This window comes from Pholcus phalangioides, unplaced genomic scaffold, assembly GCF_987345545.1.
Source record: "Pholcus phalangioides strain wild (caught in Gottingen) unplaced genomic scaffold, Ppha-v1.0 ptg000008l_1, whole genome shotgun sequence".
Taxonomy (NCBI): domain Eukaryota; kingdom Metazoa; phylum Arthropoda; class Arachnida; order Araneae; family Pholcidae; genus Pholcus; species Pholcus phalangioides.
Window position 1 is genome coordinate 9631824 of NW_028301601.1, and position 15067 is coordinate 9646890.

At 38.3% G+C, this 15067-nt stretch overlaps 1 protein-coding gene across 1 annotated transcript in view; it reads left to right on the plus strand.

The window, feature by feature from the left end:
* The window catches only part of LOC149083634 (very long chain fatty acid elongase AAEL008004-like), a 47071-nt gene that overhangs the window by 29935 nt on the left and 2069 nt on the right, over positions 1-15067 (plus strand). The window contains exons 2-7 of the mRNA XM_089234118.1: positions 268-399; positions 2684-2874; positions 11503-11583; positions 14031-14087; positions 14325-14430; positions 14525-14661. Coding sequence (XP_089090244.1) covers positions 345-399; positions 2684-2874; positions 11503-11583; positions 14031-14087; positions 14325-14430; positions 14525-14661 — 627 coding nt within the window. The 5' untranslated portion in view covers positions 268-344. The remainder of the gene's footprint in view (positions 1-267; positions 400-2683; positions 2875-11502; positions 11584-14030; positions 14088-14324; positions 14431-14524; positions 14662-15067) is intronic.

Consider the following 15067-nt stretch of genomic DNA (forward strand, 5'->3'; position numbering starts at 1 on the left):
CCCCACGTGCTCAAACACACTAAAAAATGAACGACACGTGCATTTCAAAACCTTGGTAAAATACTACGCGGAAGTTGCATCTAGGTGATGGAGTAATATGTACAATAAAAGAAAAAAGAAAGCATTTTTATGCGTTTCATTCTTTAGTGAAGCTGTACAAACAAAATCAATGACAAATTACTATTACGTGTCCTTGTTTTTCTTTATGGTTTTTCACAATAGGGTTAGTAATGTTTTACTTCATTTCAATGGCAATTTCCATTTCAGTGCCGGATTACGAAAACTTCCCGCCGCCGTTATCGCCTTTGATCTATCTATCTGTGCTTTCTGTGGAAAAAACAAGAATGGAATCTTTGAGGAATTTGAATTATGGATTAAACAATTTCCTCGACCAAGGAGGTAAATATTTCCTTTTAACTAATTTCTCTGAAGATCCATCGTTAAAAATAATTTTAGAGCTTGCAGTGCTTTTCTAGATGTAGGTTTTGTAACAAAAAAACAAAGTCCAAACATTGTAAACTTGTTTACTTGTACGTAACTTGAACGGGTTTGCAAACAGTATGACTGAGACCGACATTACACTATAAAAGTTTTTTTTATAAAACTTGAAGAATGCAACCAGTGAGCGGATGTAACCGATACGCTTATTGGCTGCATTTATAAATGTATTTTATCATGAAACTCTTAAAGTATTAGGGGGTAGGGGGGGGGGGCCTATGCAAGATTGTCGTTCGCAGGCGGTATACCGAGTTTGAAGGAAGTACAAGGAATATTTTCCAGAGAATTTTCAGTCTATATTTTTCAAATTAACAGAAATTGATTAACATGAAATATACAGTAGAACTTGGGTTAACGAGCATAATTCGTTTCCATAAACGTGCTCGTTATCCGAATCACTCGTATATCGAATCAAACTTTCTCGTAGGAAATAATGTAAGTTTAGATGATTCGTATCACAATTATTCATTTACGAAAAAATGGCATTTAGTCAATAATTACATGGTTCTCAACTTCAAGGTGCGATTGCGAGCTGATCTCCCCGTTGAAAATTCTCGCCGCAGACAGCAAACAGGCCTACGCCGACACAATTATTCAATCATTACACTTCACTGATAGTTAGAAAGATTGACGGCAGATGGCAGCACTACACATAACCATCACACACAAAAAAAAAAATTCACTTCAGGTTCAGTACACGTGCATTCCAATATGTATCAATTCGTTGTACATGCGTGGTTTAGTACTCCATAATTACTCGCTTATCTGCTGGCCCACAGTGATTATTTCTTTTTCTGTGTGACTTTAAAAAGGAACCTATCCAATGGCTTTTTCCTCTTTCTGAGGATTTTGCGGGAATGAGAGATTGTATTGTCGTTGGGCAGCTTCCATTTGGATGACCCTTTTCTACAAAACTTTGAGCGATTTCCCACACGCACACACACACCTCTCTAATATCATTTAAAATGAAGGATTCCCTCGAATTTCCCTTCCTCAGATGAGATCTCGTCCATAAGCTTTTGCTGAGGAGACACGTGAGTTCGGGGAATGATGTCACTGTCCGCTACCAATACGAAGGTTTTTAACTGCTGACTGATGTAAAGATATATAATGAGGACGTACGTTCGATTTCCAGCAAGGGCAGTTGCATTTTTTCTCTTTCCAAAATGCATCTTTACATCAGCCGGCTGCTAAAACCCTTCGTATACTTCATTTCGTCTATGTTTTTCCCAACTTCAAGGCGCGAATTCGAACTGATCTCCCCGTTAAATAGTCTCGCCACAGAGAACAACAGGCTTACAACGGTACAATCATTCAATCTACTCATAGTTAGATAAACTGATGGCAGATGGCGGCACTACATAGCAACACGGAAACAAAACTTCGGGTACATCTTTACTCCAACATCTACCAATTCGTTAGAAGCTCCGCAAAGGAATATGGATGAGCGGTTTAATAGTAGTTCGCCTGTGTTCCGTTCCTAGCTGTGTATCTTCATTAGTTCTCTCAAATGTCGTCTTCATTGAATTCCATTCCCATTGTCTTTTCCAAAACTCTAGGAGGATTCTGCTTCGTTTCACATGCTGACTGCGAGCGATAAGATTATCTATAATCGCAATTCTCGTCAATTTTCGTTTGTTGGTAGAAGCGAAAACCCATCAGTTCAGTTACGATCACTCTTAAAAAACACTGTTTGGTAAACAAAGCAAATTTTTCTGCTCGTAATGGGAACCATGCACGTTAACAGAGTTATTCGTTAACTGAAGTTCAACTATAAAAGTATTTTCTTTCGATCTTATAATTATTTCACTAAGTAGTTTAAAAATATATTTAATTTTTTTATTGCCTTGGTGGGTCATGAGCCTCCTGTGCCCCTCCCTTGATACGCCTATGAGTGGGAAGTGGAAGGTGAACGCAACTTAACAATAGGTAAAGACCATAGTGATCGTACGTCCTACATTTTACGGGACCGAACTAGTTTGTTTTCGAATTGTTAGGCTGTCTCGTCGATTTCAAAAGTTCGAATTTTGTAAACTTTTTATTGTTGTTTTCGTCTTAAAATATTGATAATTTTATTCAACTATAATTATAAGTATGATCATTAATAAATTATACGAATTATCGTTTTTTCTTCATTGGTTTGCACGATCCAAATTCGATATTTGTTTTTTTATTACACTCGAAGACCCAAGGGTTAAAGATTGGCCTCTGATGCAGACACCGTTTCCAGGATGGGTCATGATCGTAGCCTATATATATTTCATAAAAGTCGCAGGTCCGCAGTGGATGAAGAAGAGACAGCCTTATGACCTCCGCAGCATCATGATCTTGTACAATTTCTTCATGGTGTTCGCAAATCTGGCGATTTTTGTTGGGGTAAGTGACATTTTCAGTACCGTATACTAAATACATACTTGACTTATAATTACGTGATGTCTATAAGGTTATGACAACAGATGCAACTAGATAGTGATTTGCAGGGTCATGAAAAAAATTATCAAAAATGTTCAACTTATATGATGCAAGTGCACGCAAATTTTTAACTGATGAATCACTGAATGATCAATCTTATTGAGATATCTTTGTATTGGGAAATTTCTCATGTTTCATACAGTGAATTTGTCACGGAAAATAACTGATAATTGCCAGGATTTTTTAAGGATCGGAGCAGTTGCTGATCGCATGGGGTACTTTGCTTTTAGATCTAGTATTATGATTTAAACTCCAGAGCTTAGTGTTAAATGAAAGGTAACCTAGGGGGCATACCAGCTTCCAATGTAAAGAATAATCCGAGTGAAACTCATTACTACAAAGAGTTTCAATCGAATTATTATTTATAAGCATTGGAAGCTGGTATATCCCTCAAGAACGTTGCTGCAGTTTTTGATCTTCAAAAATGAAAAATTCATATAGCAAACGTTTCACATTGATAATTCTCGTATGAAAAATAATTCCCATCGTCATGCGGCATCTTTTGCCAACGTGGCTTGAGCTGCGCGAAGTGCCGGTGTGAAAAGCGCCCTTTTCCTACGCACAGAAGCCCATAGATACCTGCAGCAAGCCTGCTTCATTTGCATGAAGAATTCAACATAATTTCTAGGAGAACATGGAAGAGAGTGTGTAATTTTTTCTGATGCAAGGAACCATGGAGTACAGGATATGAGTTTTTTCCCTATGAACTTACGATAAGAGATCATCATATCCACCCTTGTGTCAATGAAAATCTTTCGTAAATTTAACAAAATTGCGGCAGAACCCACTGACACTTCTTTGAATACCAAGACACTCGATTTCATCTGTTTTTTCTACCTGACATCTCTCGCATTAGGTCCAACCACCTCTATTCTTTATCAAAGGAACTCGTCCTCTCAATCCACGCAAGTGAGCTTCATTCGTTCACTTTAATACACTAAAATGAACATTGGGAGGTACCTGATAGATCCCATGCGCGTCCTTGGGTCCCAGAATTCTAATTCTGCACTGATGGATCAACCATCAGGGAATCGCGTCACGTTGGCAGTGATTCTCGATGGAAAATTACATTGAGAGGATTATCAGAATGGGGCCGTTCAAGTATTACGTAAGCAAATTTTTAGCCATTTTTGACCCTCTCCCCCCCCCCTGTCTGCAATACCACTGTCGTCATCAGCTCTGCCCCTCTGAATCCTAACTCATATTTTCATAAAGGGGGGGGGGGGTTGATGACGTAAGCATTATCCAAACCTCCCCTTCCCCCTTGTCATCGAAAGTCAGCAAATCGGAAACCCCTTACCTCCACCCCACCCCCCCCCATCGATGATGACGTAATACTTGAACGGCCCCACTGTGACTGACAATCCTGATCAGCATTTCTGACAGTCATACTTCATGAATTGAGACATTAACAAATGAAATCTTCAATATTCTTCAGTCAAAAGTATTTTGTCATGTACCATGTGATTACAATGTTGAGCAATCGTGATAATTATACGATAAATATATCTTATCAAATTCCGATTACTCATCGCAGCATCATTATTCAACGTTACAAAGCATATCTCTTCGATGCCTTTCGATACTTCGTTCTTTTACACGCGTTAGAAAGCACACGCGTGTCGAATAGGAAATTCCTGCCTAAGTCATTAATTTTACACAATCAAGCACATCGCGAAATACCTTGATTACTGAAACCATTAGGCCGGTTTAAGGAAATCGCGCTGGTAATAAACGAACGAAGTAATTAAGGGGGAAACTACAATTTGTCAAGAGCTCGAAGGCGAATCTGGAATCCTGATTGGAACTGAAACATTCGCAAAAAAAAAAATATATGTTCGGAAAATTTCTATTGAAATTTAGAAATTCAATGACTCATCAGAATGAATAGATTTCTTTGATAAGCAGCCATGAAACAATTAGATTTCATTTGAATTATTGAAATCTAATATAAACTGAAGAGCCAAATAAACTGGTAAAGGCATGCGTATGCAAATAAAGAGATATGGAACCAATCAGAGTACGGCGCAGTGATTCTATCTATCTATATAACACAACAAGTGTCTGGCATAGTTGTTAGATCGGTTACTGCTGCTACAATGGCAGGTTATCGAGATTTAAGTGAGTTTGAACGTGGTGTTATAGTCGGCGCACGAGGGATGGGACATAGCATCTCCGAGGTAGCGATGAAATTTGGATTTTCACGTACGACCATTTCACGAGGGCACCGTGAATATCGGGAATCCGGTAAAAAATTAAATCTACGACATCGCTGCGGGCCGGAAAAAGATCATGCAAGAACGGGACCAACGACGACTGACGAGAATCATTAAACGTGACAGACGTGCAACCCTTCCGCAAATTGCAGCAGATTTCAATGCTGGGCCATCAGCAAGTGTCAGCGTGCGAACCATTCAACGAAACATCATCGATATGGGCTTTCGGAGCCGAAGGCCCACTCGTGTACCCTTGATGACTGCACGACACAAAGCTTTACGCCTCGCCTGGGCCCAACAACATCGACATTGGATTGTTGAGGACTGGAAACACGTTGCCTGGTCTGACGAGTCTCGGTTCCAATTGCTTCGAGCTGTACGGGTATGGAGACAACCTCATGAATCCATGGACCCTACATGTCAACAGGGGACTGTTCAAGCTGGTGGAGGCTCTGTGATAGTGTGGGGCGTGTGCAGTTGGCGTGATATGGGACCCCTGATACGTCTAAATACGACTCTGACAGGTGACAGGTGCGTAAGCATCCTGTCTGATGACCTGCACCCATTCATGTCCATTGTGCATTCCGACGGACTTGGACAATTTCAGCAGGACAATGCGACACCCCACACGTCCAGAATTGCTACAAAGTGGCTCCAGAAACACTCTTCTGATTTTAGACACTTCCGCTGGCCACCTAAATCCCCAGACATGAACATTATTGAACATATCTGGGATGCCTTGCAACATGCTGTTCAGAAGAGATCTCCACCCCCTCTTACTCCTACGGATTTATGGACAGCCCTCCAGGATTCATGGTGTCAATTACCTCCAGCACTACTTCAGACATTAGTGGAGTCCATACCACGTCGTGTTGCGGCACTTCTGCGGGCTCTACACGATATTAGGCAGGTGACCAGTTTTTTTGGCTCTTCAGTGTAATTATTTAATTTTTGCTTACCAAGTCTACTTGTTATGGTAAAAGCCCGAAGATTGGTGCAACCTAGGATTCACTACTTGGTAAAAGCCCGAAATACTTGGCTAATAAATTAATGAACCATTAATCAACTCATTAGTTTCCGACGCTATGGTATTAATTAATTTGTAGAGCCTCAATATATATTCTTATATGTATTATTATTATTACTTTGTACATTGGCTCTCTCTTAACAAGCACGCTCTGGTCACGTGAAAGAATCTCAGTACATTCTGTACTGAAACACGAGATGATCACGTGACCGGATGCCCCTTCGGAGGGTCCGAAGGGTCATGTGTGTGGGAACATCAGTTCAGCTCCAGCTCTCACACGAGATGCACTAACGTAGTCTTTCCTCTCTTAATATATGTACCATGTAAATAATATCTTCTATATAGCATCATAATTAAAGATAATGTATCTACAACTACGTCTCATTCATACGGAGTCAGATGCAATTGCGCTACCGTAACCACCTAGTATTAGATTTCAGCAAATTTATTAGACGTTCGTACTTTTCGGAGTAAATGTAATTACTGCGGACAATAAAAGCCCATTTTTAATGAAATTATATTAAATAATTATGAAAATTAATTGATTAATAAGCTTCATTGATTCATTTTGCTTTTAATGTCAAAGTAAATTAATTAGTTAGCTATTAATGAGAACTAATGATTTGTTAATTAGCGTCAGGAACTAATGACTTCGTAGTGATTAATTAATTCATTTGTTGATTATTAAATAATTATAATTATTGACTAAAATATATACGGCAGGAGAAGTTAATGAATTTACTATGGTTAATTGATTCGTTTAAAACGGGCTTGGATTGGTAAACGTCCGCAATGAAAGCGTTTATAAGCGTATTTCGGTATTTTACCAACTCTGGCCTCAGTGAAACCTAAGTCTTACCGTTAAATCCTAGATTTTACCAGTTTTCGAGCTGTTACCGTAACATACTCATGCTGAAGATCTCAATCCTTGTCCCGCGGTCTAAAATTTTTCAGACCTTCAGACGGAAAATTCACCGGCCAACTTCATCACTTGAAAATTCACGAATCAACAGAAAGTTCACCACTGAGATAATTCTTCACCGACAACAGTCGACACGAGTCAGTGAGACAAAGTGAGCGAGGAATGTCTAAATGAGTGAGTCAGTAAATGATGCAGTAGTTAGTGACTGAGTGACAAAGTGGTTAGGGTTGGTGAGTGAGCGACCCAGTGAAACACTGACATAGTAAGTGACATAGACCTGGTGATTGTGTGACAAAGTGAGCGGCCTAGTCAGTAAAAGAACGACCTGGTGATTGAGTGCGTGTGATAGATTGAGCGACCAAGTGAGTAAGAATGTGACTACTACTTAGTGAGCGACCAGGTGATTGAGTGTCTAACTAAGCGAGCAACCTAGTGTGTTGATGATAGAATGATTGGCTTAGTGAGTGGTCTAGGAAGTAATGATCGACTTAGAGAGCGAGCTAGCTCTAGTGACAGGCCGGTTTCGTCCATTCATTCACTTGTTACTTGATCATTGATTCACTTGTTACTTGATCATTGATTCACTCGTTACTTGATCATTGATTCACTCGTTACTTGATCATTGATTCACTCGTTACTTGATCATTCATTCACTCGTTACTTGATCATTCATTCACTCGTTACTTGATCATTCATTCACTCGTTACTTGATCATTCATTCACTCGTTACTTGATCATTCATTCACTCGTTACTTGATCATTCATTCACTCGTTACTTGATCATTCATTCACTCGTTACTTGATCATTCATTCACTCGTTACTTGACCAACTGCATAGGTTCTATTTCACTCTCATAAAATTCAATTTTTTCCCCCTTTTTCTTAAAATAATTCTTTTTTGTGTACAGTCGGGCCCCCCGTATTCGCGGGGGTTACGTTCCGGAGATGACCGCGAATACGGAAATCCGCGAATAACCGAAACCATAGGTTGTTTTTTTTTGTATATCTCGTTTAGTGAACATCATGAGAGAGAGCAGGGTGACGCAGAAGTAAAAAGGAATGTCAAAGAGGGTGCAGTGATTGTTGGCGATGTTTTCTGAAAGAACATTGTGATTTATATTTGCCATTTTTTCTTCATCACATCATCAAGTATGTTGACAAGGCTTCCTCTACTAATTTTTCTGCATGCGAGGAACGTAAAATAGAGGGATCTATGTTATGAAAATAATCTATTGCTGATTTGAGCTTGCGAAGCCCTTCCGCTATGTTGCTTTTGGTTGAACTTGTCTTCTACTTCTTGATCTTCATCTCGTACAGTTTCAGGACCAGTTAGCTGCATTAATTCCTCCTCGGTCAATCCAGTATCAAAAGAACTTTGAATAGCATGTATTCACTCTCAAGGTACCTCTTGACTTCCGGTACGAAACACCGTTTAAACCAATGCAGGAAAAGTGTTTTCATAGTCCAAGCCTTTTTATTGTTCGTCCAAAATACTGGGAGCTTTGGCTTATCCTTCCCTTCAATGCTCATGGATTCGCAGATTCCATTTGCGCAAAACAACATAGTAAGTCTGTCTCTACTTGCCTTAAAACCAGGAGCTCGATTTTTTCTCTTGCTTAACTTCTTTGCGGCGTTTTCTTCCAAAATAATGTAGTTTCGTTAGCGCTAAACACCTGCTGATGTGCATAACCCTTCTCTTCAATAATTTTCTACAAAGTCTTCAGAAATTTTCTAGCTGTCTCCTTGTCGGCAGAGGCTTGATCGCCAGTAATTTTTGTATTGCGTGATCCGAATTATTTCTTAAACCTATGAAACAACCGTTACTTGCATAAAATTCTGATGAAATAGACGTTTCATCAGCCTTTTCCTTATGGAAGAGTAAAAAATTTTGCCTTTTCTGTTATAATATTACAAAAAAACCGCGAATACGGGGGGCCGACTGTATATATATCACTCAGAATGTACATAAATTTAGGGAGATATTCACAAATTTCATGCACACAGTAAATACGCACACTCTGAAAAACAAAGTAATGACAATTTGGAATAGATAGAAACACTTCAGTAATTTAGGGTGCCTTAGACCACTCAACCACGCTGACAAGCGCCCGAAAGGCGTGGTGGTAAGATGTCTACCATCATGATCCCTGGTTCTAACCGAGGGAAGAATGTAAATAAGATATTTTCCCTAACGAGCTTGAAGATGCCATCTATCGATGATCGCTCATTTCCAACCCAACTCGTTAATGACAGTAAGTTGCAATATAGCGATATGGCCGGAGTTGGTATGTGGTGAACTAGGGATTTAGGGTGGCATGTTGCTTGGGGAAGGTGGTTTTAACGCGGTTCCCGTTGAATTCATTTTTAATATTGATTATGTAGTAAAGATCCCTGTGCATCAAATTAAATTGATTTCCTTGAAGAGACCTCATCCGTCGGTATGCATCGTTGTTTGAATGTGTATTGATGTTTTTTCCCGAATATTTTTTACTGGCTTCGTGGAACCCTTGGGCAAGCTGCATTTTGTCCGCGGGCTAGTGTATGAGCACCCCTGGTCGAGAACGTCAAATCAAGGTGATTGTTTCTGCGACAAGAAAAAAACTTGAGCTTCGTTAACCCCACATTACCCTCATTCTACTCTAGAATGACCCGTAAAAAAAATTCTGAAGTGCAAAATGGCCCACTAACAAATATTTCGTGCACTCATGCTGTAGGATGTTAGCATAGGGCCGTCATTATTGCACTTAAAAGTCCTTTTTTCATCAAGAGAGCCAGTACAACAACTTCCTACTTTATTAATTGGAAGTTAGAACACAGGGAGGACGTATAAAAATTTGGATTTCTTATTGTTACACACTATTTTCACTCTCAAAACTGGCACATGATATTTTTTGAACGAATGTTCAGCATTTTTTAAATTGGTATCATACCTCTAAGACGGACGGTTGATGAGATAAAGGCCGTGCTAGCACTTACAGGACACCCTGTATATCTTTGTGGGAAAGATCGCAAAAATGAATAGTTGTACAGGGCAGTTACTTCGAAAGAAACGCCAAATAAACAGGTTCTATCTGTATTCATTTCGCGATAAAATAAGTCTCGGAACTTTCTGAACGTAGTAGCATAATGAATGATTATGACGTGACACATGCAACATTTTATCCATTTATAGATAACTAACTATACCCGGCGCTGCCCGGGTTTTCTTCAATGAGGCTGTTTGATCACGTGATATCTCCCTCTTTCTTTGAGGGACATGCAAACCGTGTCTAAGTTAACCAATACGGCAACTTCCAGCGCGACTCATGAAATAAACAAATCCAGATTTAATGAAACATAGAAATGAATTCCCCCCCCCCTTTTTTTAAGGGGCGCTACGTATTTCGATCCCCCCACTTGAACTTCAAGTTATGCATCTGCCTGTTTCTGCTTCCAAAAATGCTTAATTAAAGCTGTGGAATTTTTTCGATGTACTTTTAATTAATTAACCCGTAATTAATTTTCAAATATCCTAACCCACATGAATTTACGCAGTTGAATATCAAAAGACAATACGGAGACATTAATTTTCATGCTTGAGAAGATATAAATGAAAAGTTGAAATCAATGTTATTGCATGAATGTCCAACTCAAAAGTAGGTCCGGCTAATCACTTCATATTTGATCTCCTGGGCTTCGTATCACTAAGCGAACTCAATATTTCAAAAATCGAGAATTCTATACAATTTTTTAAATTACTGATGTGACAGAAAACCCAACCTAATTTCCGCATTGATACAGTGAAATCGGCAATTTTAACACTGACTTCTATGAGGATCACCCTTTTCCTGACCCTCAAAGCGATGCTGCTGCTGATGATTATGACGTCTATCCAAAAAGCCTCATTACTAAGAGTATTGAAAATGTGGCAAACCATTATAAAGGCATAATCTATTGATTGTGCATATACATTATACTAACAGGATTAAAGAAGTGACAAACCGTTGTAAAGGCATATACACGTCAGAAACGCATTGCTAGGGAACCACGGTAACCAAAGTAAACGTTCGGAAAGTGATTGTTGAGGCCCAAAAACCCTTGTTGCCCATTTGGGACATTTGCCCTGCTCTGACGAAATTTTAAAGTAGCCTATCGTTCGAGTCGGGTTCCATTTGGTATATATGCAAAATTTAGTGATGATCGATCTAAAATTGTAGATTTGTATACAGAACAGACACAAACACACACACACACACACAGAAAATGAATTTTATATATATATAGATAAAAAATTAGTTTTTCTTCCACACAGCTGTTCCACAATTGCATTTTCATCCATAAATACTTGCTATGTCGATGTATAACGTCCGGCACTTTTTCTTCCACAGATCGGAAGTTTTGGCTGGTTCAACGGTTACAGCCTGAAGTGTCAACAGATCGATTATTCGAATAGATATGATGCTGTGATGGTGAGTAGGATACATAAATTGATTCTGATTGAATTAAATAGTTTGACGTCCGTCATATATATATATAGTGTCATAAATTGATGATTATCCATAATCATCAATTATGACACAATGGTTATTATGCACAATAAAAATTGGTCTGCGTGATAAATTTTCCTATGTTTATATCACTTTTTACGTAGAATATGTGAATAATTCCCGAATGAAGTTGGTAAGTATGATAAATAGTGCACGGATTATATGCTCTAAAAATATGCAAAATATGCTCTAAAAATATGCAAAATATGCTCTAAAAATATGCAAAATATGCTCTAAAAATATGCTTTTAAAAATACACTTATAAATGCAAAATGTGCACTGAAAATCCCAAAATATGCATTTAATACCCCAGAATATGCACTAGAAATCTTGAAAAGTCAAAAATTCCGATGTACAAGAAATGAGAAAATATGCATTAAAAAATCACTATGCGAGAAAAAACAGATGTTTTTGAAATACATCTTTTCTATTTCTTAGTGCATATGTATTAATTTATAAAAAAAATATTCCCTCACAAATAATCATCATCAACATTGTAATGCCGGCATTCTTTACATCTATCAGCATTTTCAAACCTCCGATCATCATCGATCCAATCTATCATTCTAGAACAAGTTTGAGCAAAATGCCCAGAAAACTCAGATAAATTCGTTGACGATTTTTCACATTTACCCCCAATACGAAGTGGGAATGATACATAATCACCCATTCTTCCTCCTTACCAGTTCGTAGCCAGCAGCTCTGTAGTAAATCACGTACATGTACCGTGACACGCACAGAGTGATTCAAATTGCTTGTCCTAGGTATTAATTTTGTAATTGTTGACTTATACACTTCCAATTGCAAAAAGTTCTTCAAATGCCACGCTGTTCCTTTAACCGATTTTTAAAATTTTTCTGATCGGCATAACAACTGCCACATTTGAAATAGCGAAACCTTCACAAATCGCCATCTATTTTATTTTTTCGATTGCGAGCTGATACCACGCTTCCGCCCCCCCCCCCCCCACCCCAAAACAAGAAAGATGGCAGCACCATCCTGCCTTGTAAGATGGTAATAAAGAAAGGCAGTCATGCTCTTGATGCCATGCTAACTGGTTGTAGCAATGTCCATCGCTATAGTTAAGTGGACCAAACAGTAAATAGCCAAGCAGCAATATATAACACATACCTCATCAAGAACAATGCGGGAAGTGGCGGTCCTGCATACGGGATATCACCGATTGTAGCCAAAGGCTGTAATTTATGACAAATTTGCTAATTACTGTAAAAATGGATGAAGCAGTGGGCTGCTAGAAATCGCACCAAACAAAAATGTATTTGACGAAACAAAACATTCGATCAAATAGATGGCCGTGTTTCATTAAGAAAAATAAGGGGATCTTGAATACGGTAAAATACGGGACATCGCCAATTGTCATCTGAAAGTTGCCATAAAAATATCTCTAATTGTAGTTAAAATCAGTGAAAAATTGAGAAAACGTTAAACCCGACAAATACGTAAGACGGATATTTGTATTTAAAGCCATAATTATTAAAGCGCTGTTTATTCGAGATTTTGCTCATTTCGTTTTAATTCTAGTATAAAAAATTAATTAAGACTCATTAAATCCCATATTTAGAATCAATTTAATGTAATAAATTTGATTATTCGTAAAATTGAAATAATGGAAAACTTGCTGGGAACTGATGACCATATCGAGTCTTGGAAACCACGAAGTTTCGTGAAGCATTTTTGTCACTGATTTAATGTACTCATTTCTGACTGACACGTAAATATTTTAGAAACGTGGATATTTCTTTGTTGGCATCGGAAGAGACAGGGCAACAACTTTCTAATTCGGTTTTTGGGCACAGGGCGCCCGTTTAAAAAGTTAATTTTAATAAATCCCTCGAAACATTAATGAAATTCCTGACTTTACGCAAGAATGACTCAAATATCTGTCACCGTTTTCTTGCTATTCACATTTTGAAAACCGTCAGGGGATTGTGGGACACCATATTCAAGTAATGCAAGCGTTTAAATCACACGAGTGCACAAACCGCACAACCGTGCGGTTAAAAATAATATGTATACAAATTATGTAATGCATTACTGATTGTGTTGCTAGACTATAACCAAGTACACAGAAAGTGACCCTGTCTTCGCCCTTTAGTGTATTAGGTTTTCTGATTTTAACAATATCTGTAAATCAATGTTTTAGGCAGGGATTACTATAAAAGTCCTTTTATAAAACTTGAAAAATCCAACCAATAAGGTTATCGGTTACATTCTAGAAAATGCAACCGTTGACCTTATTGGCTGCATTTTTCAAGTTTTATAATAGGACTTTTATCAAACTTTTATAGTGTAATACCGGCCTTATTCATTTCGTATGGGTAAATATAAAATACAATTTTCTATTACAGATGGCGGAAATGGGCTGGTGGTTTTACGTCACGAAATTCATTGAGTTCGCTGACACGGTAAGAATTTATGAAAATTACTCGATAATTGCATCATTATTGAGGGACAGATTACAGCAATAATAAATGTATAACCAAATTCGACATGACAAATTATTACACGGAAGTCGCAAATCGATTGCATTATCGATCAATTTCGACAGCATTTAACATCATGAATTTAAATTTTTAAGGAAAAATGGCCATGATTATATTCCAGTGATATGTATGCACTTTTTTTTCCCCCCCTCTCCACAGATATTTTTCGTGTTACGAAAGAAAGAAAGCCATGTATCAGCCCTGCACGTCATCCATCACAGCATCGTACCTTTTAGCCTGTGGTTTGGGCTCAAGTTTGCTCCAGGTACAGTCAATGCGAAACAATCTTGATTCATTGCCATCGGATTATAGTGTTATGAAAAAGTAAAACGTTAATTTTGTTTTTTCTTCTCCTATAGGTGGTTACAATTCCTTTTTCCCGTTCCTGAACTCCCTGGTACACGTCATCATGTACACGTATTACGGCGTCGCAGCCTTCGGACCAAAGTTTCAGAAATATCTATTCTGGAAAAAGTACATGACGTTTATCCAGATGGTAATTAATGGTTTATATACATATGTGTATACAGTATAACAATTTAATTCCCGAGTATTGATGCAAAAGATATATTCCAACCAGAACCGTAGCTAGCAAGAATTTGGATTTAGGCCCCTTCTTGCCCATTTTTGGCCCCCCTCTTCCAAGTGGGCCCTGTGTGAGTGCACCTGTTTCACCTGCCCTGATTCCAACTATGTGTAACTTACCTCGGCCACTACGGAGGTTCCCCGGAGGGAGCATTTATTTTCTTAATAAAAAAAATTACATTCTACCCTAGGGAGCACCATTAACATCTCGCGAACAGCAGTTTGGTTTATCTGGGGTTTACAATAAGTATTTTACATTAGGGGCCGTTCAAGTATTACGTAAGCAAATTTTTAGTCATTTTTGACCTCCCCCCCCC